The sequence below is a fragment of the Sander vitreus genome, chromosome 22 (assembly GCF_031162955.1).
Source record: "Sander vitreus isolate 19-12246 chromosome 22, sanVit1, whole genome shotgun sequence".
Taxonomy (NCBI): domain Eukaryota; kingdom Metazoa; phylum Chordata; class Actinopteri; order Perciformes; family Percidae; genus Sander; species Sander vitreus.
The window spans coordinates 13,639,456-13,667,234 of NC_135876.1; the positions used below are offsets into that span (position 1 = coordinate 13,639,456).

The window sequence follows — 27,779 nt, forward strand, 5'->3', positions numbered from 1 at the left end:
AAGTTTCCAGTGGTTTCCTTGCCCTCTTGGGTTTTTCAAGCTTCTTGTGTTCCCCAAATTCCAATCAAGTATTAAATCTCACATCTCACGGCTGCTGCGGTGCCAAGTAGGATGTTTTGGTATGGCTGAAAATGAACAGATATGTATACACGGAGAAAAGGGATTGCTGCGTTTTTGAAAGGCTTGTTTTAATTAACTCCACAACATTCACTACAACTACTGATTTTCATTCTCTCATTAAAAGCTCAATGCTTTGGCCAAACATTAAAATATATAATGCATTTGGCACCAGACCCTAGTCAAGACTCAGCTATCCATTTGTGTCAACCACATATGGTGGCTGTATGTCCTTGAGAATATAAGTGAATAGTGGCAGAGAAGAAAGAGGGCAGGGAGACGGTTATTAAAAAAGTTTGGATTCCTCTTCTCTCTTGTAAGCTTTCCCACTATTTCTCATTCCTTGTTCTCGTTCCGGCAGACATTCTCAGCCCTTCTCCCCCTGACCCAGGAGGGGGTATCACACATGCAGACTCACAGACCTCTAAATCTGCTCGGTGACAGCTCAGTCCCGCTCTGTCAGGACCCAAAGAAAGAGAGGAAAATCTATGTTCGGGGCCAGAAGAAAGAGGAGAGGATATATAAGTCCCTGTGCTTTGTTTGCCATCCCGGAGCTGAGATTCAATAGCAATCAGTCAAGTGGTTGGCCAACAGGCTATTGTGTAGCAATTGACCCTGATGAAGTGGTGGGCCTTTAATTTGGGAACAGTGTAAATGGTGTGAATTGATAACTTGGCTCATAATGTATAAGACAATTTTAGAATAAATGTTCTATTCTCCCTTCTGTTGTTTTGTTTATTCCAGGTACCATTATCCTGTTCCTAAGATCTTCTATGTGCAGCTGTCTGTGGGGAGTCATGAGTTTATTGGCGAGGGACGTACCCGCCAAGCAGCCAGACACAATGCTGCCATGAAGGCCCTGCAAGCCCTGCGCAACGAACCCATCCCTGAACGGCCACCACAGGTAAACGCACAAACAAGCACTTAGAAACAGAAAGCCTCACAGTAGCAGTGCGTACTAGTAGTTATTTAACAAGCGCTTTTTTACTGCCCCTCTGAGAATCCCTGCCGCCATTTTCAGTACAGTTCCATTACTGTAAAAGCTTAAATGGACTTCTGTCTGGCTGACCTTATAAATCTAATGAAAAATCTTCTATTTCTCACTCAACCATAATTGTTGACGTCTGCCCTGTATTGTACTAATTGCATATTAAAATAAAACACATTAAATACAAATACAATTAAAGTCATATTAATAGTTAGTATATTAATGTGATTATAATTATTGTTCATTAATACTTAGTCCAAACAGTTTAAGGACCACAAACAATTAACCCTACTTTGTGAATCTTACATTTGCATCCTGTCTATTTACAGCGTGAATATATAGTATGTAGTATCCCAGTGTAGAAGGGCTGCAACTAACTTATTCATTAATAAATCAATAGCCAAATAATAATAAATAATTGTTAATTAATTGTGTGGCATATACAATGTCAGGAAACAAAAAATGCCTGACATGTGAGTTCCCAGAGCTAACATGTTTGTTTTTTCCAAATTACAGTTATAAACTCAAATATTCATATTCAGTTAACCATCACATAAGACAAACAATTCTTGAAATCCTCAAATTTCAGAGGTTGAAACCAGGACATTTTTGTCATTTTTCTTTGGAAATGACTCAAATCAATAAGCGGTTTGTTGCATATGAACCAATTAAAAAAAATTATTTGTTATAGCTCTAAAATGTAGCTTATATGCTGACATTAAACATGTATTAATGTGGAAACTGAAATGCTTATGTCTGACTATACATGATTAGTTGTGCTGTCTAACACGCATTTCAGTCTTATGAAACCTTTTGTCCCCTCCTCCCCACAAAGCTGTTCCATTCCAAACCTGATGTTTTGTCAATAATTCTGCTTCACTCCAATCTCCACTCAAATTGTCCTCCAATTATTGCAACCTCATCTCTACAGCACTTTTGTCACCTTGTGACCACTTTCACCTCAGATGTCTCTCTGCTCAACCCCCTTCCACTTTAAAACCCTTACCTTAATCAAAAGACAGGATTTGCGCTGTTGATCTGTTGGTGCCCTCCCCGGAGAAGCTCTTCAAAGTGTTATGCAGTGTTTTTTTGCACATACTAAGATGAATACATAAACACCATTCATCAGATTGAATCCAAATCCTCCTCCGCTCTAATTACTCTAATGTATTAAGCCTGGCAGTGTCCATAGTTTAGTGTGCACCTGGCAGAAGTGTATTTTCTCTCTTTTTGTCCTTTTTCTTTCTCCTTACTCCCAATGTCACTATACCTTTCCAGAGTTTCCCCTCAGGCATAGCTGTTAACTGTTGTTATCATCTCCCACCGGAAATCAAATTACCCCGTATCCTCACCGCCTGGCATCCCTGATGGTTATTTAAAACGCTTTGGCTCCTCTCACTTTCCTGACTCGCTGTCTTGTGGCGTCAGCCTCCATAAATGTGCTCTTTGTTTGCTGCTCCTTCTGAGTCTTGCTTTACAAATTGAGGCACATTGTGTCTACAATACGTCTGTCATTCTGTCTTTGTGTGTGTGTGTGTGTGTGTGTGTGTGTGTGTGTGTGTGTGTGTGTGTGGGGGGGGCTAAAAGTGTTCTTTTTAACCATGGGGCTGTCAAAGTTTTATTTTGTCAGAAGACCACAGGTAAATATCAGTGGTGCTCTAATTGTGTTGTGTTTATACACTGGTAGAGCAACAATATGTAACCATAGGAAACAAAAAAGTACCTCCAACTTTACAAGGCTTCAGGCAATATAGATTATCTAATGAAACTGCTGACTTAACTCGTAAATCTCTGCCAGTTGGTTCGGATGCTGGTGATACTATTAAACGAATGATGTCTGCTGCTAAACAAGTGTGCTTCTTGTCTTGAAAAAAAGCATGTTGGTTCCCTCACAATCACTGATGTGACTGGGTATTTATTAGGGGAAATCTGCATCATTAGTTTCTATGAAAAAGACATGGTTGGTGTGAAGGAAGATGTATTTAGATCTGTGAATTGCAACCTTTTTTTTATAGTAAAACGTTCACTTTTCTAAGAATTAAGTCACTCTCTCCATTGGGAGACCCTTCTTCCCATCCTTTTGATCTAGAATCATTTTGCCCTATTACAAAATCAATTGCCCATGAGCATAGATGTGAATATGAAGCATTCTGTTCGCCCACAGTCACTGTTCATTCAGACAGCTCCTTCTGCGTGAGAGTTATTGTCAAGTGAAGAACCCACATAGCTTCACTTGTTTATTCTTTTCCCAGGACTCTCTGTGTCCAGTAAATCCATAAGTACAAGCAGCTCCAAAGTCAGATTTAGCCCTCTATTTGTCTTTGTCACAGGAAGGTCTCTGATCTGCTTAGTTATTCCGGTTTGCACGCTAATACACACCCACAGACAGATGCGGATGCTTACACCCTGCGGCTTGTTAATGCAGCCTTGAGCGGGGATTCACACTATTCAATCAAACGTATTCAGAATGCTTGAAAAAGTGACAGAGGAGCATGTAACCTTGAACAATGAATACATATTAGTATTTTAATGAAAACAGTTCATGAAGGAAGAATGGATGAGGCCCTTTGGACTGACTCACTCAGGTTTCTCTCCACATACATACAATACAAGAGGCAGAATGTGTATGTCTCAGGACACACTAATCAAAGCACACACACACACACACACACACACACACACCACGCGCCTCTCGCCAATGTGAGGTCTTTCACCCAGTGCGGTAGGTGCATCGTACCATGTGACTGTTTCCTGTGAAATCCAAGAGATCTCACAGTATGAATCATGCGTCGGATCAGGTCACACAATGAGGCAGGAGAAGGGAAGAAGCCCAAAGGGAAAGACCGCAGCCATTCAGATGTAATCAGACAAAGAGCTGGACATGAGAAGATAAAGATTGAGACAGCACTGCATTCCCATAGACAATTGGCACCAAAGACCCCTTGTTTAAAGCTGATGATATGATCTCTATGGCGCAAACTGTTCATTAGTAGAAGGGACAAATAGCAGGACTTCTATTCCGAGGTGAATGCAATCATCATTTAGTCTGTCTGATCCATATTTAAACAACTTTTTAAAATAAGACATCAAACTGAAGGCTTAAACCTGAGTCATCTGATATTATGTCCAGAATGACTTCATAGATTCATGGGCAGCAAAGTTTGTGGATTGAGAAAAATGTCTTTGTCTCAATTTTTAACATAGCCAATGTTGGATCCGTCCGAATCTAAAGAAATGTAATGTAATGAAATCTGCTGGTGTTTCCCCACTGACCTTAACTGTCTTTTCCTTATTCATTTTCAATGTGCCGGATGAAAGCACACATTTTAGCCCTGGTTCTCTAGTTTCTTCTTACAATTCTTGATGTTCACTAATAATAATTTGACTATCTAGAACAGAGAGAGTTAATATTCAAGAAATCTCATAATTAACGCACTTAGGAGACTTTCCTGTACAGACAGAGGACCACCAGTCCTGGAATACTAAGTTCTCAATCCCATATCGGATAAGGATCATCCAGAATACAGACAGGCTTCTCGTTACAGCAGCTCGGCTGACATCCACCCTGTAGGTGTGTCGTGTAATTCTTGGTTTGATATGTGCCACAGTTTTGGGGTCACAGTTTTTTGGTTCTTAATAGCAAAAGATGCATTTTCTTTCCATTTATAATGAAAGAGTTTATTCGCAAAGCTTATGTCAGTGAACTTGCATGTTGCTACTCCCCACAGTAGGCTGCTTGAAACACTGACTATCAACACACAGGACAAGTTGACCAATCACAGTCTTTGCGGTCTGCGTCGCCTCGACGCAAAGTTAAAATTTTTTGGAGGTGCACGTTGAGCTATGGCGGAGGGCTTGGAGAGGGGTTCGCGTCGATGCAGAGGGGTCTGCAGGGGTACGCCGTCGATTCGACACAGAGGCATAAATCAGCCTTAAGTCAACTAGAAGAAAACAAGACAATATCTCTGTACTGCTCCAACTTAATACAAAGATCTAGAGATGGTCCGATACCATTTTTTGCTTACCGATTCCGATACCTGAACTTGGGTATCGGCCGATACCGAGTACCGATCCGATACTAGTGTGTCATATATTTTATTATGTTTTAAGAACTGTATACTATCCCTGTATGGATGTGATATTATTTCTATCTTTGTTGTCGGTCTGGCTCAGGTTAAACTCTTTGTGAAACATGAATGCCACAGAACGTTCTTTTATTATCCAGTTTGACAGTCAGTTATAACGGAAAAAGAACATAAATAAACTACTTTAACGTATTTTTTCTTTAGGGCTTTATTACGTGGTATCGGATCAGTGCATAAACTCCAGTACTTCCCGATACCGATACCAGCGTTTCAGGCAGTATCGGAGCCGATACTGGTATCGGTATCGGAACATCTCTGCAAAGATCTGCACATGAAGGCTATTTCCACAGAGATAATGTTACCTGACATTTAGTAGGTTGAACAGTGTCCACATTTATTTGTGGTCTAATCCACTCCATCCTTTTTCCAGTGTTGCTGGGAGACCATAATATTTCCAAACAGGGACATAAATGATGTAAACGAAACTTCCAGCTTTGCCGTCTCTTCTGAGTTGACCATACCAGTGATGCTAGTTATATGAGTCAGGCTAACCTGTAACAATATTTGGTTTATCTACCAGTCCACAACTAAAAAGAACTACTAAAGCGTTCCAGGTGGATAATACATTACTTAAACTAGTGTTACAGAACAACAAATCATTTCAAAAGTGGTACCAGTTTGAGCAGTAACGATCAGTATGTCCCCTTTTACCATTTTGACCTCTGACCTCTATTTTCCCCTCTCTTCCAGAGCCCAGAGGAAAAAGGGGAGACTGAGGAAGGCACTGATGCCAGCAAATCAGAGATCAGCCTGGTCTACGAAATTGCCTTGAAGAGGAACTTATCTGTCAACTTCGAGGTGAGAAAAACATGACGAATATGGCCATGTGATGCCATTATTATGAGCATAAGGCCACACAGATAGGAAAAGTATGTGTAGTCATGATGTAAGTACTACAAAAACTAAACCACTAATTAGGAACTGAATGAGTCACACTGATAACACTATATCCCCTTATTATAAGGAATAAGAATGCTGCAAGAACATGTGCGTTTACACAGTTTGCTTCATTTTGCCATCAGTGAGGTCATTTATCTTAAAGAGAGTCAAAAAAAATACATGCACAGGAAGTGTTCAATGGCTCTCTGCCTTTTTAAGGCTTGTGGAAATTCTTATGGTGTTAAGTTCAAAATGTTTCTGGACTGATGGAGGACATTGGTATGGGTTCTAGTGATGTGGTCCCATTGCCTTTGGAGGTGATTCAGCTGATAAGGTGCTGCTCAATGTCAATAATATGGTACTAGAAGATGAATTCCTTTAGCAGTCAGCCTAGTGAACAGAATTAGATGGGCTTATATTTATAATTGTATTATATCATTTTTTCTAAACCTGTATTTAACATGTTCCTCTTCAAATGGTCTCTTATTATTTAGCTGCAAAGTTTGACATTTACATGTACTTGAGCCCTCTAATAAATCTTGAAATGAATCTTTCTTTGTAAAGCAAGGTCTTGGACACAATTTCATCCAAAACAGACTTTTATAAGTTAACCAAAACTTATATCACACCTGCGTTTAATATTTACACTTAATGTTTTTTATGGCTTCAATGCTGTCTTGTTCATTATTTTGCACAAATGTATGTGTAATTCAGCATGACATGTGAACCTTGGGATTTGGACTAGAATTCTAACTAACATTTCGAGGGCTTGAACAGTGCTCACCTGCACATCATAACCCATATAAATTTGTAATAATGGAACCCAGTAATGGCATGAACATATTAGGAAATAATATGAGTTGAGTATGAACCCTGCTATAAAACCATCTGTAACATTGCCTTTTGCTTTCTGCCTCCCCCTCAATTCAGCCAAAATGCCTTTATTGTCTTACATTACAAACTTACAACACAAAGAGTCCGGTTCCTTCATTTGCTCGGTTTACTGTCTGCCTTTGGGTCCTACACAGTTTACAGAATTACAGTATGATTGAATCTAATCAGTCAAAATTTAAAATCGGCCTTTTTATTTGAGTCATTGAGGCAATCAATACAGAGCTATTGAAATTAAAATTAGAACTCCAGCTGTTCAATTTCAAGCAAATTACCTCAATTTCACTGCATTACATAGAAAGTGTTACCAGCTGTAGATTTAGACTAAACTAATGGAAATTCAGTACTTGACCAGCAATGCTGCTTGCACCTGCAGCTGACTGTGGCTGAGCTCTAGCTCTCAATCAATCAATCAATCAATCACTGTCATCTGCTGAGCCAAGTCTTGGAAATCCTAACAGAATCGCATCTTTTGTAATACAAAAAATGTCCTTTGCTGTGTGAAAGGGCTTAGTGTAAACATTTCTTAAAGCCTTAGCAAAGGCAACTGGTGTGTGTGTGTGTGTGTGTGTGTGTGTGTGTGTGTGTGTGTGTGTGTGTGTGTGTGTGTGTGTTGAAACCACAGTGCTTTGTAGAAAAAAAACTCTTGTTTGGGATTTACCTTTTCACATCATTGCATTCAGGGCTCCAGCGAATGTTTGCATTTTGTGACCATTATTTGAGACAATGCGAGTAATTTTTAAAACTGTGTGCGACCTGCAAATTTAATAAAAAAAAATTATTTCACGTTGAAAAGGAGAAAGCGAGTCTGCCAGAGTTGGCCAATGTTTGTGAGATGGGGAGGGTCCGTGAGTAATTGATTCAATTCAAAACATTCACTGCTTTATTTACATTTTTACATAAATGCTAATGTCAGCTTCAACATTTGCACACGCAGCGGTACCGCTCCCTCACTTGGGCGAGAGATGTAACGTTCGAGACGGCAGAGAGCGGAGACCGCTTCTTTGAAAAAAATACAGTACAGGCTGCTAAATATATAACTATTTACCTCGTAAAATAGTGCTTGTATGAGTGTCGTGAGCTCATTGTCTCTGGCTCCCTCATCACTCAATAATTCCCACATGGGTGTTAGATACTCCCCATTTCCATGAAAGTCTAATCACCTTAGATATGATTGCTATTTTAGTGTTTAAAAAAAAAAAAAGAAAGAGGAGTGAGGTAGACCCTCCATGGGGCTGAGGCAATTATAATGTTATAATTGACAATAATAGGCTACTTCGTTTACATTTCTGAATGTGCATTTGTTAAGCACCATTCAATTAAAATGTGACCGTGAACTAAAATAAAACAACACATTGTAGTTGATGTATTTATCCCCAAAGCATTATCAGTAAAACAGTTAAAATGGGGGAAATAAGAAAAATTGCGTTGCAGGTCAATTTAGGTGTGCGCCCATAGACTGTTAATATTAATGGACAGAGCATGTGTGACGTCACCCATTGGTTTGTGGAGATCGGCTATGAGTTGTTGAGTTTGCCGTTACGGGCGCAGCCATCCTGGTTGGGGATGTGACGATTTTAGACGAGAGGGAAGAGTGAGAAAGGAGCCCTTACACTCTACGTTACGTTACACACTTTCACTGGCAATCACATCATAGCCACGCCCTAAAACACCCCTGATTTCTCGCGATTTTAAAATCAATACCAGAACATATTCACAACTGCATCTGAGAAAAGCTTTTTGCAACGAAGTGTTGGTGACCTTGATAAACTCAGCTGGGTGCTGCCCAATGCTGCTACAATCTCCCACTGGCATGTTCCACTGGATAAGACAAGGGTTATCCACTTTGGTCAATGTTTTAGTTTTGTCCAGCAAGTTGCCTCTGGCCATTACAGGGAATCCTACCGCTGCTTTTCTAATCATAAGAGCCACTGTCCCCAACTTTTCTAAAGCCACAAAGAAGTCTAGTTTGTCCTTACATGACCTGCAGGGTCTGTTCTTTTTGGCTTTTACCATATCTCAGCTGACTCATCCAACATCCAATATTCACTCCCCTCTCTTTTACTGCACTCTGCAAGGTGCCAAAAACAAGGGAGGCTCAGTTTACTCTGTGTGCCCCCTCCCTTCCTCTGCAGAATCCCTGCCTTCCACCTCTCCTACCATCACCCCCAAACATCACACAGAAGGTGGTTGCTTGTTGAGGCTTAGAGGGATAGTCGGCTGGGAGGTGAGAGGAAATGGAGAGACAGGGATGGAGGGAAGGGAGGGAGACTCTTCTCACTCTGTTGACTTTGCTTGCTAATAAAAGTTTACACAACATTGGAAAAATGATCTGGAAAGCTGTCCAATCCTCCCTTTTACATCGCCCCCTCTCCTCCTCTTTGTTTTAAAACGCATTTGCTCATTAGAGCGTGACATGGCTATCCTTCCTGGAATTACTATTAATAATTTCAGCCAGCTAAAGCTGATGTGATGTGATTTATTATCTGCCATGTCTTTGTCACTGGCAGCAATTACGCCACTTTCATTTTCAGTCCCTCCAAATTGGAAGCTGACAGCGGCGGTTTTTTAAAAGCAGACCACAGCCACATTCCTCCAAACAGTCTCTGTTCTGCTCACTGTCAGTGTTCCTTACTGCTGTCTGATGAGCAGTAAATCAGTAACTTCTCTCCACTTTGTCTTAATTTTTACCATCTATCCATATCTCCGTCAACAGCTATTCTTTGCCTAGTTCACAAATTGTGATTTGTGGGCCTGCAGTGACGACCCTGTTTAACTTGGTTTCTTAAAGAGAGGCTGGAAACAAGTCAGACGAACAGTTTTACTTGCCCTTATTTTTGTCTTTTCATTTTCTTTACACTCAAAAACTGTTAGTTGATTAGTTTTGTTCTCCATTTCTGCATATCAGTCACGCCACATTTGTTTTCCTGTGCAATGTCAAACTAAACTATCAGAAGGCCAGGCTGCATTGAGGCAATTATCCTCTCCCTCTCCTGGCATGACATACCTTTGTCTTCCCCCTCAAATAAAAATAAAATTGAACACCCCTGATGGCTCTTCAGCAGATTCACTTTCATCCTCAATCAGCGTGTTGCCTGCATACGCTGTGGTTAGAGAGAGAGTGTGAATTACACGTCTTATGGGTCTTTTTTTCCCCATTGGGTCCATTACATTATAACTCATTAGACAAATCATCTCCTACCCAGCTATGTCACACCCCCTTTACCGTGTCGTCTTTGATGCACTGAGAAGAAATGGTACACTCCCACACCCCCAGTCAAACTCACATACATACACTCACAGTTACACATTCATTAAACGTACACAAAACTGTAACGGTCATCTCTTATGTGAATGCCTTTCACAGCAGCCATGTTTTCACATCATCTCCTCCCTGCCCTCACTGGGGCATGAAATTACCCATGAGTCACCACTAGCGAGTGTCTGCTTTCCCATCCCTCTGCAATGATGATGGTCGCCGCCACCCTGAGAGCCAGTTGGCTCATTTAATCCCCCCGTCAGGCAATATCAAACAGATGTCAGCATCAAAGAGGAACCAATCTATAAATCACAGCTTGTGTGTTGGATCGGAGGCTCTCTTTCCAAGGAGGACACAAGAGAAGAGGGTCCGGGCCAAGAACCACCCATCTTACAAGAAGCAGCTTCCCTCAGGGCTTGTCCATCCACGGCTCGTCACAAAAGAGCCTTTCTTCCCTCTACCATTCCACACCATTGTCCTACCCTGCTCCCATAGCCTCCTCTCCCAGAGTACCTGAGGTCTCGCATGCACGGATCCTCAGACTGCTCAGGGTATTAATGTCTCTATGAGAAGCCGAAGAGAAGGCCTCCCATGTTAGAGAAAAAAAGAGATGAAGCGACAAGAAGAGAAGGGGATCAGGGAAAAAAATCTACATTGAATTACCAAATGTTTCCTGTGTACAACCTGATCCTTGTGATTAGGTGGTAGACGGGTGTGTTTGTGTGTTTGTTTGCATGTATGTGTGTGTGGGGGTGCGTGTAAATGAATGGAAGTGCTGAAATCCCATCGGTGTGCCGCAGATCCCGTGTCGTCTGCCAGGAGACTGACTGCAGCTCGTCTGCCGCCATCCCGCGCCAAGAGTGTGTGACGTGTGCACAGATGCACACTTTTTTGTCTCATGCTCTTTGTTGACTCTACCTTATACATATACAGGCCACATTTGATTATTTTTTATTTTTTATTTTTTGGTTCTTCTTAGTTGTACGTTTCCACTGTATGTTTCCACTTAAGACGGCACAAGTGAGTCTTATCAGTGCACTTTTTCTTCTGTATTCTTGTGAGTTCCCAGTGTTTTGGATAAGCAGATAACTTAAAAGGCCTAAAAAGAGCTCTGCCTCAGTAAAACGCGTGCTTGACCATTTGTCTCTGTAAAGAAAATGACCATTATTTCTAAATAACAAAGCCACAAATGTTTGAGCAAATCACTGGATGTGAGAGTGTCATTGGTTTCTTTAGTTGACAAAATAATCCCATTGCCAATTAATTATAACATACAGATTTTATACTGTGATCTTAATGGAGCATAACTTGGCTATATATTATTTTGAAGGAACAGTTTGATATTTTGGTAAAATTAGCTTATTCGCTTTCTTACAAAGAGTAAGAGGGGAAGATCAATGCAACACTCACGTTGGAATGGTAAATATGTAGCTGCTGAAGCTTAGTTTATATGTAGCCTTATCTAAGCTTATGAAGTGAATAGGTGCACATGTTTAGAAGTGCCTGTGATGGACAAGGAGACAGAAAAAGCTTGAAAGAGTGATTGAGTGCAGCCACAGAACTTGAGGACAGCTGAAGAGGCTTCCTCTCCTGCACATCCCATCATTCACCGCAACAGCATCAGAGACTTGTGTCTGCTGGTCTATAACCAAACACAATTTACATCTACTGTACATTCTGTTAATAGGTCAAATTTATTTTCTCCAAGTGACATAATCTCAGCTGACCAGAGCTAGTTATGTGTAGTGTCATCAACACCATCGACTGATTTAAAAAAGGTTCAGAAATTGGATGTATCCCGTCCCATTGAAGGTTGTAACATGCAAGAAGCTGCCATGTTATATTTCCTTTCTCTGGTGATGAGCAAGACCAGAGCAGAGCCCCTGGGTGGGAGTGAGTTTGGCTGTTAGCTTGGACAGCTAGTGCTTCAAGGCTGCCCTACAACACACATCCTGACTGTATAGTTCAACGTATTGTGCAGGAATGCTGACAGGCACATTGACAGTAAACACGAGGCCACTGTCAGCCCTGTTAACACGAATGTCCTGCAGTTACCCAAGTAGGAATTGTTAGGATCAGGAAACCTAATATATATAACTTTAACTTTAACTATATCATGTTTAGCCTGTATTTAAAAAAAATAATCACTTTCTGCAGTAATAGGAGTGTTTTGTATATGTTGTAGGAGTTATGTTTTTCAGCCAATTTGATCTTTTGAAATTTGAATTTGTCTGAGCGTGATGAATAAGGCTTTACCTTTCTTTGTTTGGTTTTCATGCACCAGACTCACATTGTCAGTACAGTTTATTGAAAGGAAACGCAAGTTTGTGTAGGTATAGTTATATAGAAGAGAAGAAGGGGTATGCACACATTATCCTTTGTTCTCCTCAAGGTCTGGTATTAGTCTGTGTTGATGTGTGAAGTATTTGAGGAATGCTCAAGGTTCCGCTTATCAGTTTAATCAGTTTTATCGGTCACTGGGTTCAAATGAACTGTTCCTAGATTGCATCTGATTGCAACAATTTGTGCTGTCTACACCACAAATTGAGCTCAACAAAAGGAGAGCAGGAGAGAGGGAGGGGGGTTTGAGAAAGTCTAAAGAAACATTCACACACAGCAGCTACAGGGAAAGCGGGGGAGAAAGTCAGTGAGCTATGAATCGGAAAAAGCATCCACATTAGCCGAACATGTACTGTTGGACTCGGCAAGTGTGTGAAACCTAATTCTTCTTAAATAAGGTTGGGGATAACCCCACCTGCTACACTCTCGCACGCTCACACACACACACACACACACACACACACACACACACACACACTGTTCCCCGACTTCACAGGAAGTAGATGTGATTGCAGAAGCATGACCTAACGCCAGCCGGTGTTTGTTTTAGGTCTCCCAGGTGACCAGAGGCTAGAGGAAGGAAACTGAGCCCTCATCACTAGAGACTGACATCTAGGAACATGTTCCTCTGTGTGTGTGTGTGTGTGTGTGTGTGTGTGTGTGTGTGTGTGTGTGTGTGTGTGTGAATAACGCGCATATGGGTGGGTAGCACTGTGACCATCGAGAACAGATGTTTTGGACCACCTGGTGTAGCTGCTTGCAGAGTGCGCTGCACACACTCCCTCACACATATCGTGCACGACAAAAACACCCACATTCCTTCAGTTCTTTCTGCCGTTTGTGCTCTTTTAAATCTGTTTTCCTGTTTTCCATAAACCATCTTGTGTCAAACCTTAATTTCCTTAATTTTAAGTAAGTCCCTCATTTTCAAACTGGTCCTCCTGTATTCTCTTCCCCCCCCCCCAGGTGTTGAAGGAGAGCGGCCCCCCGCACATGAAAAGCTTCCTGACTCGCGTCAGTGTGGGGGAGTTCTTTGCAGAGGGTGAGGGCAACAGTAAGAAGCTTTCCAAGAAGCGCGCTGCTCTGTCCATCCTGCAGGACCTGAAGAAGCTGCCCTTCATCCCCATTGTGGAGAAACCCAAGACGCACTACAAGAAACGTACCAAGACCATCCTCAAGGTACTGCAGCTGGGCCGGGAGAAGCTGGGGCCTTGGTGCACAGACACACAGACACACTGTGCACCAAGGCATCATCCTGTGAATTAAAATGACTTTACGTCACGTTATGCAGAATTTGTTTTTGCAAGGTGCAGTCAACACAGAAGTGTTGCCACTGGTCAGTCATAAAACATTTTAGCATTGGCAGAATTATTCATTGTCACCATTTTACTTACTTGACTGCAAAATGGGGGAAAATTGACATGGGTGTCTCACATTCAAAAATGTGTGAAATTTGAAAAATGTGAGATTTTTTTTGTCTACGTCTATATCTTCTGCATCTATCCACTGCAGATGAGCGGGATCTCATTTCCATTCACTCATATACAGACTGCAGACGATTGTGATAATATGATAAATGAATGTGGTGATTTGAATTGAGCATTGTGTCTCCTCTTTTTCCCCCAGACGGGACCAGACTATGGCCAGGGCATGAACCCGATCAGCCGTCTGGCTCAGATCCAGCAGGCCAAGAAGGAGAAGGAGCCAGAGTACCTGCTGCTCTCTGAAAGGGGGATGCCCCGACGCCGGGAGTTTATCATGCAGGTAAACAATGTCTTTTTTTCTTCATATTTTCATTTTATCACTATTGTCACCTTTCTTTATTATGTGTCCCTACAGGGAATTTGAAGTTTTGGGTAATGTAGTCTAATTTAAATGAAGTGAGATTGAGATGGAGAAGGGTGAATGGATGGGGGTTATGTATGCACAGGAAGAAAATTAGCTCATCTATCACCTGCTGAACAGTGTGTCTACTCAGAAGGTGTAGCGTGAGCAGGACGCCAGCAGAGCAACAGCAGCTTCAGTGCAATTGAGGCACAGTATGCAGTGTTTCCCACACATAGACTAATTTGTGGCGGTGCGCCACACAATCAACACCGGCCGCCACATGTTGCGTTTTGTTATTAATTTTTATTTGAACGCTATTTAAAATTTGAAATTTCCTTTCCCTGCTCTCCTCCGTCTCTCTGTCGCTCACGCGTCTCTCAAACACACACACAGATACACACACACACAGCCCCTCCCCTCCGCACACAGCGTCTGTCTCCATGAAAACGAGAGAAAGACAGCTGGCGAAATTCACAAGTTCACGAAAGGTTGGTATCTCGTGAACACCTTTACACAATCACACATTAAAAAGTCCTATAAAAATATGTAATATTCTGAATACAATGTCAGTGTGTTAATGTTGGAGTCCCGACCCGACGATTGACGAGCGATTGCGCCTGCTTTAGAAAGTTAACTAGTCGCAGGTTTGCGGTAAAATGCAGTTGGGTTGTTGAGGTCAAAACACTATATGTAGCAGCTGTGAATTAAATAAACTTATTAATAATAATGTTATGTCATTTTTTTACTCGTACACTGAATGTTTGCTGCTTCAATCCAGATGAGTATTGAAAAATATTTTCCGTGATTGAAAAAGGCACGTGTTGAGGATGAGGACCAGCCTGAACCAAAGGTATCAGTCTGAAACAGAGCTGAACAGTCTTTTATTATGTTATTAATTTGTTTACAATATTTTCAGGCTTGAACCAGTGCTATTCAAGCAGAAAGACAGAAAGAGATAGATTCGTTAGGCATTGAAGAAAGAGTAGGAATGGAGGACAGCATCCAACAGCGTGTCCTCCTCAGTTTTTGATACTTGATTGTTACGAAAATAAGTATTCCCCCCTTTTCTAATCTGTGGGAAACACTGGTATGAGTGTAGGTCGGCAGCACTCAGAGCCCAGTACACAATCACTTTAGTTATCTGTGTAAAACGGAAGAAAATAGATTTGAAGGGTAAACATTTGCTTCGGGTTATGTTTATGTGAGTATAGCATGAGTAAAACAGCTGGAATGATTAAAATAGAAGCGTATCTGTTCTGTCAGATGTACGTGAGACGGACAACTTAAAAAAAACGTCCTGTGAAGACACGGTGTAATGGATAAATCAAAGGATTGGTTTATGAGTTGGTGGATGCTCTGTGAACTTGTTGTGGATGGTCCTGAACCAAAGAGCACGTATACACTGACTTTCTTTATCAAGAAGGGAAACACAAGCCAATGGCTAAACAAGAATAAACCCTCTCTGTCTGGCCAAAGGACCCCAGCAGCATTATATAACATTTTTACACTAGAACACAAGTTTCTTGGTCCTCTCATGGGGCTATTGTCTGGTTTCATATTTCTGTTATATGTGTACTCTTATCCCAAAGACGAGGCTTGAGGCAATTCAGGCTTAAGAACATAATTATGCATGTTTATGTTGTTCTCCTAAGTTCTAAAATTGTGACCTCTCCTTTCTGTTTTCATACATATGTCGTCTCTTTTTCTTCAACATTTTTTAGTAATTTCTCCTCTTTTAGCTGTACAGTGGACAATGATAGCATTGTTTTCAACATACAAATGTAACAGCAGTGTCATTGATTATGAGGATGAAAAGAGATATTAAGACAAAGTGCAATATTAATGCTGTGTCCAAATAACACAGATTTTAAGATTAAATTGTTTTGCACTATTGTAAACCACCAAAGTTGGTAGTATAGTAGTGTCTTGCTTTGCACCAAATATCAAAGCTTGACAATTGACTTTTAGCTCTGGTTCCATTTGATGTAGTAGGTGATTTATAATTTTATTGGAAACCGTCTTGGACCTCCCCTGTTTTTCCCCTTACCTTTCTCGACTCTTTACTCACTCCTCTCTGTCATCCTTCCCAATCCCTCTTGAAAAGTTCTGTTTGATATTCATTATTTTTATCACATGCATATGAAGCTCAGAATAGATGAACATCCATTGCTTGCTTTCCTCTGTGGAACAGCTAACTCTTTATAGAATTCAATTGAAATTTCAAGCTGTTGTTGCTAATAAAGAATCACACAGGCTGTCTTCTGTACTACTGAACGATATTAGAATGGGGTCTGTGTTAGTAAGGAGCCAGTGTTCATTAACAGAATAAACTGTCATGGTCTTGCTGCAGCAAGGACCTTTAACCCTTGACTAAGGAGGAATGGTTATTTATCACTAATCCATCCAGGAAATAGAGCACACAGGTACCTTATTCAGAGTTGCTTAAACTATTTGAGGCCACGCATAAAACAGCCACCTCATTACTAGATGGAACCAGACTGGGTAAACCCAGCCCGATCTGCCGGCGATTTGATTTCGCCCTGCAGCTCAGGCTGGAAACGTTTATCTATCCTGCTTCCGTTACAAATTTGCAGGAACCAATCACAAACTTGCTTATCCACCTGGCTCGCTATTGGCAGGTTTAACACGATGACGATAGAGAAGCAAAGGCAAGCAGCTTTTTGTTTACATTCAACATGGCGACCACCGAAGCACAGCAACCCGTTGATGCCGCTGTTGCTGCTTTTTAAAAAGATTTCAAACTTGCCCTGGAACAATTCCTACAAAAGAAGGATGTGTTTGCCTTACTACCGACCGGCTTTTATTTATTTATTTATTTTTTTTACTACCGACCGGCTTTTTGCTCTGCAAAGTACGTCACCCTGATCGTTGGTCTGATTGGTTGAAGGACTATCCAATTGCGTAGAGTCATTTGAACTATGCCCGTTGATCACGCCTCTTATGCAGAGAAAATACAGAGCAGACTCCCCAGACTAATGTTCAATCTTAAAAGATTGAGCTTGGTCTGGTGATAGCCAGACTAAGATGGAGCAGGAAAACTGCAGCTGGGTCTACAAGTTATGAACACCTGTCAATTAGTAAATTGTGGTAAAGATCTTGGTCAGCCTTAGAAACTGCCATTGCCTGTCTCTATTTTATCTCCATACCTTTTACAGACTTGCAAGTGAAAGCTACCTTGTTACCCCATAGTCTCTCTAAGTGCACTCACATGCATAGTAACAAAATTAAGAAAATATTATTAAAAATCCTACATGAATTAATGATTTAAAAAAAACGTGAATGTGAACTTTTAATTTAGTTTTTATATTTAATTTGATTCCAATCATTCTTTAGTGAGCTCCCCTTCAGCTTCAGTGAAACCCTTACTGAAATGTAGGCACGGTAAATGTTTCGGATCTGTCAGGATCACAAGATTATCGATAAACCATTTGGTAGTCTTTGTCGGCAGAGATGGCAAAAAGGAAAGGACAGTTGCACTATTTTGATTTTAAGTGGCGATGTAAAGATTTGTGTTCATTTGATTAAAGAAGGGACAATGCAAATGAATGAACATGAGCATAAGATTTGGTAGGGAAACAAATGTATACTCTGCTAGTTGGTTTCTTGTCCTTTACAGTAGGTTGTTGTTGCTACAATCTGTGTGCATCCACAACCCCAGTCAGCAGTCTCAGATTCATGTAAATGAAAAACAACTAGCAAAGCTGGGACAGTCCATTTTAATGTATGCACATTTTAACTGCAGTTCTTTTTGTCTCACTCTTCCTGTTCGTCTTTCTGTGTCCGTCTCTCTGTCAAACTCTCGCTCTTTGTCTTTCTTTTCCGTAATCCTCTTCTTTCATATGAAGAACAGAGCTTCTCTTAGCATCAGGCAGTAATTCAGCCTCAAACCTATTCTCCATGCCTCTTTGATACACACATTAGACCCTCCGAGTGTGTGTGCGTTCCTTTTGTGCAGTCCACTCACTCTTCTAAAATTTCCACATTGTTTCCTTTGGTAAGCAGCAGGGCTCAAATGAGTCTCTGTTTTCACATCTTTTTTTCTGAACTCATCACTAGTTAGAGAAAGAGGCTCCAGGCAGCTTGTGTCAGGTGCCTTTGAGTGGGTGATCATCTCTTAGAATTTGATAAAAGAGCGATTGTGTTTATTTTAGCAATTTGGTAATTTATTGAGGCTTTCCTCCTCATTGTATGTTGTGGCCTACTTGATGCATTCAGACGAGCACTTAGAGAGCATGTCAGACCACTTTGAGTAAGTGCACTGAGGCCTGGCTGTTCACAGGCTTTGGCTCCCAGAATGTTATTTGTACTGTGTAATTGTCTGTTTGCATAACATAACAACGTCTGATATTCTCTTGGAAATTTCTCTGCTTACATTCTGTGTCGACAGATTTAATGTTTTGGGATCACTGGAAAACAAACACTTCCCTAGGAGCATTTTTGTGTGATGTAAATCGCACGGCCGACTCGGCCCAGTGAGCGAAGAAATGTGTTCTGGGCTGAAAGGGAATCAAAGTGTGACAGGAAGAGGAAAGTCATGAGAAATCACATTTTAATCTTGTTTTAAGCAAATCAATCAGTGGCTCATTATCACAGGATGTACTGTATCTGTACAGCCATATTGTGAATCTGAAAATAGCGTCATTCTGGATGTTTTTATCTCATGTACCTGTGTGTTTGTTTCTGTGCATGTGTTTGCAGGTGAAGGTGAATAACGAGGTTGCCACGGGAACAGGACCCAACAAGAAGGTGGCCAAGCGGAACGCAGCCGAGGCGATGCTTCTGCAGCTGGGGTACAAGGCCTCCACAGTCTCTCAGAACCCCACCGAGGTAAAACTCTACTTCTCTTGCTCACATCTTGTATATTTGGTAGCCAGTTGATATACATGTCTCCCGCTCTGTTCGGTTATTTAGGTGGGTAGTTTTTCACAAGTTAAACAGTATGTATGAACAGTATGCTGTCGGTGCTCTACTGAGTCGGACTGCAGTTCACAGGGATTTATACGCACATCATATAGAGCCGCATTAGGCTATTGGAAAACAGCACACTGACTCCAAACCAAAAATAATACGTAGACTGCTTTGTGATCCCAGTCAAATCTTTGTCATATATACCAACAGGCTGAAAGGCTCTATGATGACCGAGTGATAATAAACATCACGAAACAAATAACAGTAACAGTCGTAAGTTACATGAAAGAAAACCTTATTTAGTACCTGATGAAAAGCATTAAGAACGTATTAAACCAGAAACACTCAACCATCACCCATCAATTCATTTTTCTATTATGCGGTTAGTATAAAATGTCAGTAAAACTAGGTCACTCCAGGTTATCACAGGAACTGCCTTCTCTACATATTAATGAACACACATTTGCGCACGCACACACACACACGCACACACACACACACACACACACACACACACACACACACACACACACACACACAGATGTATATAGGACATCTTGCCATTGGTATTCCAACCACGGTAGCAGCAGGGATAGTGATTGGTGGGGAACTGTATAACTGTATACTGAAGGATTACATAACAAAATTCTCTGCACGGCTCATATTTTTTTCGGCACGCTATCTCATCTGTACAGCACTGCAGAATTCAAGAAATCCCGATACTCAGTCGATTTTCAGTGCAGCTGACATGGTCGACCTATTATGTAACCTGCTCAGCTCCCCTGAACCGAATGTGTTTTGCAAGCAACCATTGATCACCATCATCTTTATTCACCTCATTGGTTTTTAAGCTTAAGGGAGCACATGAAGACAGCGATGGTGTTACATAACCAGACTCTGTGTAAATATTAATCGTTCCCCGGACAGCTCATTAGTTAGATATGTGCTGCTGCATAGATCTTATGAACTGAAGGATGACATTTGCTCTAATCAGAATGTCTGTGAAGTTGACTCGTTTTCTCTCAAAGAAATCACAACCCAGTTTGCAGCAGTCAATATCCCCCTATGCCTTCATCCTCATACTTAACAGTCAAGCTCTGCTTTAACATTTTTCAGTTTGGTCTTTTATGTAGTTACCTTTGACAAATTTCTAAAGCTTCAACACATTAGTCTTTGAAAGTGTACACTCTGCCCGCTGAACGTGCTCCGGTTGAATGTGTCAACAAGAAAATGTCAAATGTTGCACACGAGTTATTGGACTTCTGCTTGCATCATTGCATGTTTTGTCTGTTAGCCCTATAAAGTACTATGTTTGGATGTCTAAGGTTTCAGATAAATGAGAGGCTGCTGCACTGGAAATAAGCAGTGCATGAAGTCTCACTGTTTAAGCTTATTCCTGGCAAGAGGTGAGACCGTTCTGGTTACACTCAAGGCAGGTTATTTAGACTGAATGGAGTTAGTGGCTGATGCATGGCTGTGCAGTGGCCTGATAACTCTGAAAACATCTCTATAAGAATTGCACGGCCTACTTCTCATTAGATCCTCAGACAACTCCAAGCTACATGGAATGTTTTGTAGGATAGGTTGTCTCTCTTCAGATCTTTCTCTCTTTCTGTCTCTCTGTCCTCCCCTTCTTTAGGGAGCTCTGTTGCACTACATTCCCATCTGTGCAGAAGTGTGAAGAGACTTTGGGGTGTATTATAAGGGGGGTGCATTTGTTTACAGCCATGTTATCAGCTGTCACACACATTAGAAATTATTTGTTTTTCTGTTTCACACACGTGTGTTTGTGGCTGTGTGTGTTTATGCAGGCAGACGTGCATACCACAGCAGAAGTAACACATTGAATAGGAGCCTTTTTTCTGACAACACCCCTAATTAAGCTGGCCTAGACAGACACTAGGCTCCTTAAGCATCCCCTCCTGTGAGCGCTTGTCTTTTTGTGGTCCAAACAGTAGGAAGGAACTCGTCTGACATGCGTGAAGAAGCTGTCTGTTCAAGAATCTACATCTCTCTTACCCCCCGCCCTTCTCTCCTTCTCTCCGCATCACTACAGATGGACAACAAAGGCTGGAATGGACAAAAGGCGTCATTTACCGAAGTGACGAGTAACAGTGAGTATCCGCACGTCTCCCTGTGTGTCTATCCATTTCCCTCTCCTCCTCCTCTTCGGCTCTCCATCGCTCCCTCTATTCCGCAGGTGGTTTTAGCCGCTGAGATGGCCCGGCGTTTAATCTCTGTGACTGGTCAATGGGCTTCTGACTGTCAGCTTAATTGGCCGTGCGTCCTCGTGGGGAGCCTGCGAATTAAGGTTCATTCAGACACTGAGGCCCTCCGGGGAGTCCCCCCACTGCCTTCCTGTGCAAAAAAAACGTAGCCTTTCACTCAGGATTAACACACAAGCACACTGGAGCACAGATGCACACACACACACACACACACACACACACACACACATACACACACATAATCCTACACAGAGAGACACAAAACGGTAAGGCAGGATATATGATGGTATGACATGAGGATATATATGAAGCAAGATATATCTCACTTAGCTGTGTCTCTTCCACATACCAGCTGTAGACAAAATAAGATAAAGACTTCGTGAAAAAGCCCCGGAACTTTGAAGTTACTTAATCATCATTACAAACAATGCTACAAAGGAAGCTCATATTAACCCATTACTGATGGAGTATAAAGCACAATAATAAGACCTTTACACCGTATATACACCGTGTAGCTCTATAATTTCCATTTTGATTAGCTTGTGACTGCTGTTCATCTTTGTTGATGCAGTTTGCAGTACTTGGCACATCAACATATTAAATGGTGTTTCCCTGCAGGTTTTGGTGAATCCCTGACTTTTTATTATGCTGATGTTTGCGTGGAGCTCATAGTGCATTGAAAACTAGACCCATTTTATAACTGACAAATGCTGCTAGTGCTGCTATGTCATACGAGATTCCCCCTTGCTGCAGTAAGCTGACAATAACCTGTTTATATAACTGCATGTAAACATGCAGCTGTCTTTGTTCATCTGTCTCTGTCAAAGATGAAACTACATATGAAACAAATGGGAGACATGGTAAAGACAGCCTCCTTAGCCATCAAATATCCTCCACTTGTGGACATTTTTTTACTGTAGACAGATACAAAACAGTTTAATGATAGGATTTATGTATGAATTTCATGGGAATGTGATGGCCTTAAGGAACATTTTATTTATAGGGGGGGGGGGGGAAGACTCAAGGACCCTTCACTGAAAAGTGTAAGGATGCAGTTTTGTAGGAAACAGCTGGTGTCTATCAGCTGTATCTTTTAAGTTGGCTGTCTTGTCTGTAATCACAATCACAAAAACAATGAAAAAGCCTTCCTCTTACCGAAGTCAAAGGCTATTTCAAGACATTCTATTTTCAGTTGTCTCCAGAGTCTGGCAGCAATGTTATTTTTTCCATTCCACATGGTGTAGCAGTTAAGTAAGTTCATATTTATCAGGTGTAATAAGTTTTGCAAGGAATTCATAGTCATGGAGTTGTTTAAGCTGATCAACGTGCAATGTAATATCTGAGCTTAATTTGTTGTGATGTCCCAGCTTGATAAAAGGACACACGTCAAACAGTTTTACTCTGGATGGCAGCAAAGTAAATGTCAGCAGCTTGAGAAAGTGCAGTTTAGGGGACAAATGAACAGTGTGTGAGATGTGGAGCAGCAGAGTGAAAAACAAAACAGATAGCCTTATTAGATTTGAATGTGCTGTCGTCACTTGGGTCTAATGAAGGCTTTTGGCAGCACTGCAGTGCTCTGACATGGGGTATCCAGCTTCAGTCTAAGGAGGAGAATCAATGTGATATTTCACATTTTGAATGTTGAGTACAAAGCAGATTGGTAAGACTCTGACTTCTTGTGTTTGCTCATTGCTGGTCCAGACTCGATATACAGAATCCAGTTGAGAACTGAGTCACTGCCACAACTTTAATAGCACTCATATGTGTGATTTAGTCCAATTCTCTGAAAGATATATCATCTAGATGATGTTTATAGATAAATGGTTGTTCTCTTGGATAAACTATTTTGGTGGTTGTGGTTTCTATGGTAGCCCAAGCTCCAGGCATTGCCCAATACCTCCAGAGCAGAGCCCCGTGGGAAACAAAGTCTTCCTTATTTGGTGATTATTCCTATTGTTGGCCTGGAGCGTGTCTTTGGTCCCGTGCCATTCCCACTCATAGTTTATCTCTCACTCAGTGTGAGGCGTAACTATCTGCTAATTACCTCTTTAAAGTTGCCCAAACCGCACAACACTCACACAACGCTAATGTCGGAATGATGTTTATTGCATAAACACCATTTACAACTCATTCAAACCAATACAGCTGGTCTCAGTTTTCTGTGTGTCTATGATTGCTAAATGGAAGATGTTTCTGGTCTGTCCGTTGTTTTGATAGACTATGCTGTTTATTGAATAGAAGTGAGCATATCTAAACCAGTTTGCAGAATTGCAGCATACTCAGTAAAAGTCAGCTCTGGCATCAGAATGATTGTAACATGTTTTATACGATAGACAGAGATAATTTGTTATTTGTGCTTCAGTGTGTTTTTTAGAGAAATGAAATGGCAGATAATTGTTTGTCAGCTCAATTTAAACTTTACAAGTGTTTAAATTACAGGAGCTGTTTCACAGCTAAATTGCTTTTCTCTATTAAATAGAATTTTACAAGGATTACAAGTCAAAACAGATGACCATCTTGTTTTTGCTGACCTCCAGTGGTTTAATTTCTCACCTCGCTGCAGTAGTGTAAAGTGATCTCCAGGGTATGTCAGTACACTGTGACATCATTGTGGGTGTGGTTACAGATTCAGCAAAGCACACTTCTGACCACACCGAACCACACCCTTCAGCGATGATGGTGATGGGGGCAACAGGCTTGAAGTGTTCAACCGGAGAGAGCAGTGAAACACTACTGGGGGTGAAATGGGGGGGTGAAATATTCAGCTGTGGTAAGGTTGTGTGTAAAGCTCCTTTTGTATGAAAACATGCAACCGATTAGGACACATGCAGGGGTGGAGAAAATTAATTGAAAGTGGTTTGGAGCGCACGCTCGCGTGTCACTCAAGCAGTCAGCAGCTGGCACGCCCCCGGTGATTTGACTGTGAGATTGGCAGTCGTATCAGGCTCCTTCGATCGAAACATCGAATATTCGACTATTCCCTACAAAATACAATAACATGAACAAAATTGCCCCAAAATCGCCCTGCTGGTCTTGGTTGTCTTTTCTAGTGTATCTTTAGGATCCTGAAGTTCTCCAGCAAACTTTGTCCAAGGGAGGAGTAAAACTGTTGCATAGTAACGCAAGGGTCCCTGCCGGCCATCCTCTGCACTCATATTTTGGGATGAAACGTAGCTCTTTTGCAATCCAAGCGAAAAGAAGAAAGTTTTTGGGCAGCATTTCGCCCCACAGCTACCGAAGCTGAAAAAGCAGTTCTTCCTCACCACCAACTACGTGACAGCGCTAGTGGCAGGAAGAACAACAGATTTTGCACCTGCGCCAAAGAGACACAGAGAACATCGGCAAGAACTGCAGGCATTTTTCACCCTATATCCCTGACTCGGATAGATACAGTAGCGATTATGTTGAAAATTGGCAAATTTAAGAATTCCCTTTAAGATTTCAGCCCTGGTTGATTTACAGACACCTTATGTTAGTGGTGGTAACAGCAAGTGTGTTTTAATAGTACAGGTCAGTTCAAAATGACACCTGTCAACAATTCCGAGCAGCAAACGCACCAGAGGACAAGCAACTTGTGTATGTGATTCATATATGTTTTAAGAGAGCTGGATATTATTTAGCTTGTTCTCTTATAAATAGACGTCCAACATTCTTAATTTCATTGAATGGCCGCCATCTTGGAGTCTGGCATACAGTTGTCTTCTGTTTTTTGTGTATTTTTTGGATGGGGATGGCATGGGTATGTAATTTAAATCCTGCGCAGGAAAGGCGGACTCCACCAGTAACAGTAAAACCTATAATAAAGATTCACTTACAGAATGTGTTGCACAATGGCTGTTAAAAAACAGCCATAAATACCATAACAAATGAGTGTGATATGATGGATTATAATGGTGTGGTCCAGAAAGGGGTTAATTGTATCATTAGGGGCTTTCCGACCAGAGGGATTTTTGCAGTTCTTAGAACTAAACGTTCCTAGAACACTTTTTTCGTCAGCAAAAATTTGGGGATTTTTAAGTTCCTCTGGCCTCAGTAGCGTACTTTTTTAGCTCCTACTTCAGAGCAGGGTCTTTTCCCTTTTCCTAGGTGTACTTGATTGGTCGAACTTATAAGTCACGCCCACTGCCAACTCGGAAACTTGCAGACAGAGCAACAACCAACAACGGGACATTTTTAACAATTTTCACCATCTTATTCATCATTAAATTAACTTCTGACAACGTTTTAGGCGAGAAATTAACTGTTTAGATTTCGAATATAGGCAGTCTTGCGAAAATTGATGCCGAATTGACAATTTGCTTCAAAGTTTTCGGAGTTCAGAAGCTCCATCAAGTGAGGCGACAGCCAGCAAGCGCCTGCCCCGGCCTCTAGCTCGTCGCTCGGCCAGTCATGCTCAGACACCTCGCGGTAAGCTGGCGGTCTCTCAGACCGCTCTCGTAAATAAGAGGCTTTTATTTCGCCGTTGACGGTTCGTTTGTTTAAATATCACAACACATGTCCATCATAAGATTAACGGGAACCTGTGGTTAATTGTCTTTTCGGAGTTAAACTCCACAAGCGTGTCCTGCGGCTCACCGGCAAAGACCGTTGCAATGCTTGCATCACTCCCTTACCCCTCCTACCAGTCCCATATGGCCACTTGGCCAATGGGAATGCAAACGGAAAAAAAGATTTTGGGGGAGAGTAGTTCTTGGAACTGCTTAGAAGTGTACTTTTCCTCTAAAAAGTACAAGTACTATCCGGTCGGAAAGCACCTATTGTGGTCGGTTGTACCTGAGCTAACATACAAACTGTTCTTTAAACACCTATAAAGTCATTGGCCAGCTGCACGCCACATAAAGAGCATTGCCGCATTTTGTAAAGCCAAGTGGAATAAAATAGGTAAATGTGTTAGAGGCTATCGCTCTGTCCTTCCGTTCTTGCTCTTCCACAAAAAAACAAAAAACACGCACACACCTCAGGCTCCCACAAGCACTTGTGTGTGTGTGTGTGTGTGTGTGTGTGTGTGTGTGTGTGATCTCTGGGATGCAGTGCTACAACAAACAGGGTGGCTTGGAGACAGGAAGGGAGTGTAAAAAGAAGTAAGAAGAGAGTGATTTTTCTCCCTTCTATTCCCATGGGTATTGCAGCAGGGCTTTTCACTCGAGTTGCCACATTTCATTTCCTGCTGTGCATATGTGCGTGTGTGTGTCTGTGCGCTGTGTGCATGTGTGAACTATGTGAAGGTCTTGCTCCACCGTGGTGATTTATAGCGGCGGGCTCTGGCCCTATCTGTTTTCGATCAGTCTCATGCTTGGCTCTGGCTTCCCTCCAACGCTCCCCTGGCCCACCGGACGCCGAGTCTGGGTGGGACCCCTCCAAAACTGCCTGGAACCAACACCACAAACACACTCTCCCTTACTCTTTCATTCCCCACTTCTCAGCCTCACTGTGCTTCTCCCCTGCTCTCTCCTGTCTCTAACTTGCTCCCACTTCATGTACACAATTTCACAATCTTTCTACCCAACGTCCTCACGCACAAACAAAGTCGGTCACTCTTACTTATTCTCTCTCACTGTCTCGCCTTCTTTGTCTCACTCTTGATCTTTCTTGCTCTCACGCTCTTTCTTGCCATCTGACACCAGATTCAAGCACTCAGTCACATGCAAACATGCAAACATCCTCACAGGCACGCCCGCGCACACTTAGGCAGACAATCATACACACTCACACGGATTACATTCACCCCACCCCCTTCTCTCCCCCACCCCCCAACTCAATATTCTTTGTCCACAGCTGATGTCATGTTGGCTAACACCTTTAATTTTTTGTGATGCATTCAGAATGTGCAGGCCTGTGAGTTTTACTTGCGTAAATTCTAATTAAAGTTGTCATCATGATTGGGAGGTGGGGGGGGATCCTAGCAGTTGTGTCATTGCTGGCAATGGGTAGTTTGTTGTAGTATGAGTAATAAGTCCTGGATTTTGTTGCTTTCCTTCAGCTTTTCTGTTCTTTTGGAAAGGAACGCAAACTTCATTGTTCATAATGGGAAATACTGTCTGCAGGGTCTCAGAAACCTGAGACAAGAGTAAGCTACAAGTGCGCAAAACTCTGTCTTTGTGTGTGTGATGGTAATGTTAACTCAAACAGGAAGTGGCCTGTCAGTCATGCGCTCACTCCAGCGCTTTCTCCCAGCT

At 41.7% G+C, this 27,779-nt stretch overlaps 1 protein-coding gene across 2 annotated transcripts in view; it reads left to right on the forward strand.

Annotated features, from left to right (window-relative positions):
* Window positions 1-27,779, forward strand: part of stau2 (staufen double-stranded RNA binding protein 2) — an 89,244-nt gene that overhangs the window by 20,509 nt on the left and 40,956 nt on the right. For both annotated transcript variants that reach the window (XM_078280226.1, XM_078280227.1), the window contains exons 6-11: window positions 862-1,021; window positions 5,941-6,048; window positions 13,586-13,798; window positions 14,246-14,383; window positions 19,166-19,294; window positions 21,432-21,489. In XM_078280226.1, coding sequence (XP_078136352.1) covers window positions 862-1,021; window positions 5,941-6,048; window positions 13,586-13,798; window positions 14,246-14,383; window positions 19,166-19,294; window positions 21,432-21,489 — 806 coding nt within the window. The remainder of the gene's footprint in view (window positions 1-861; window positions 1,022-5,940; window positions 6,049-13,585; window positions 13,799-14,245; window positions 14,384-19,165; window positions 19,295-21,431; window positions 21,490-27,779) is intronic.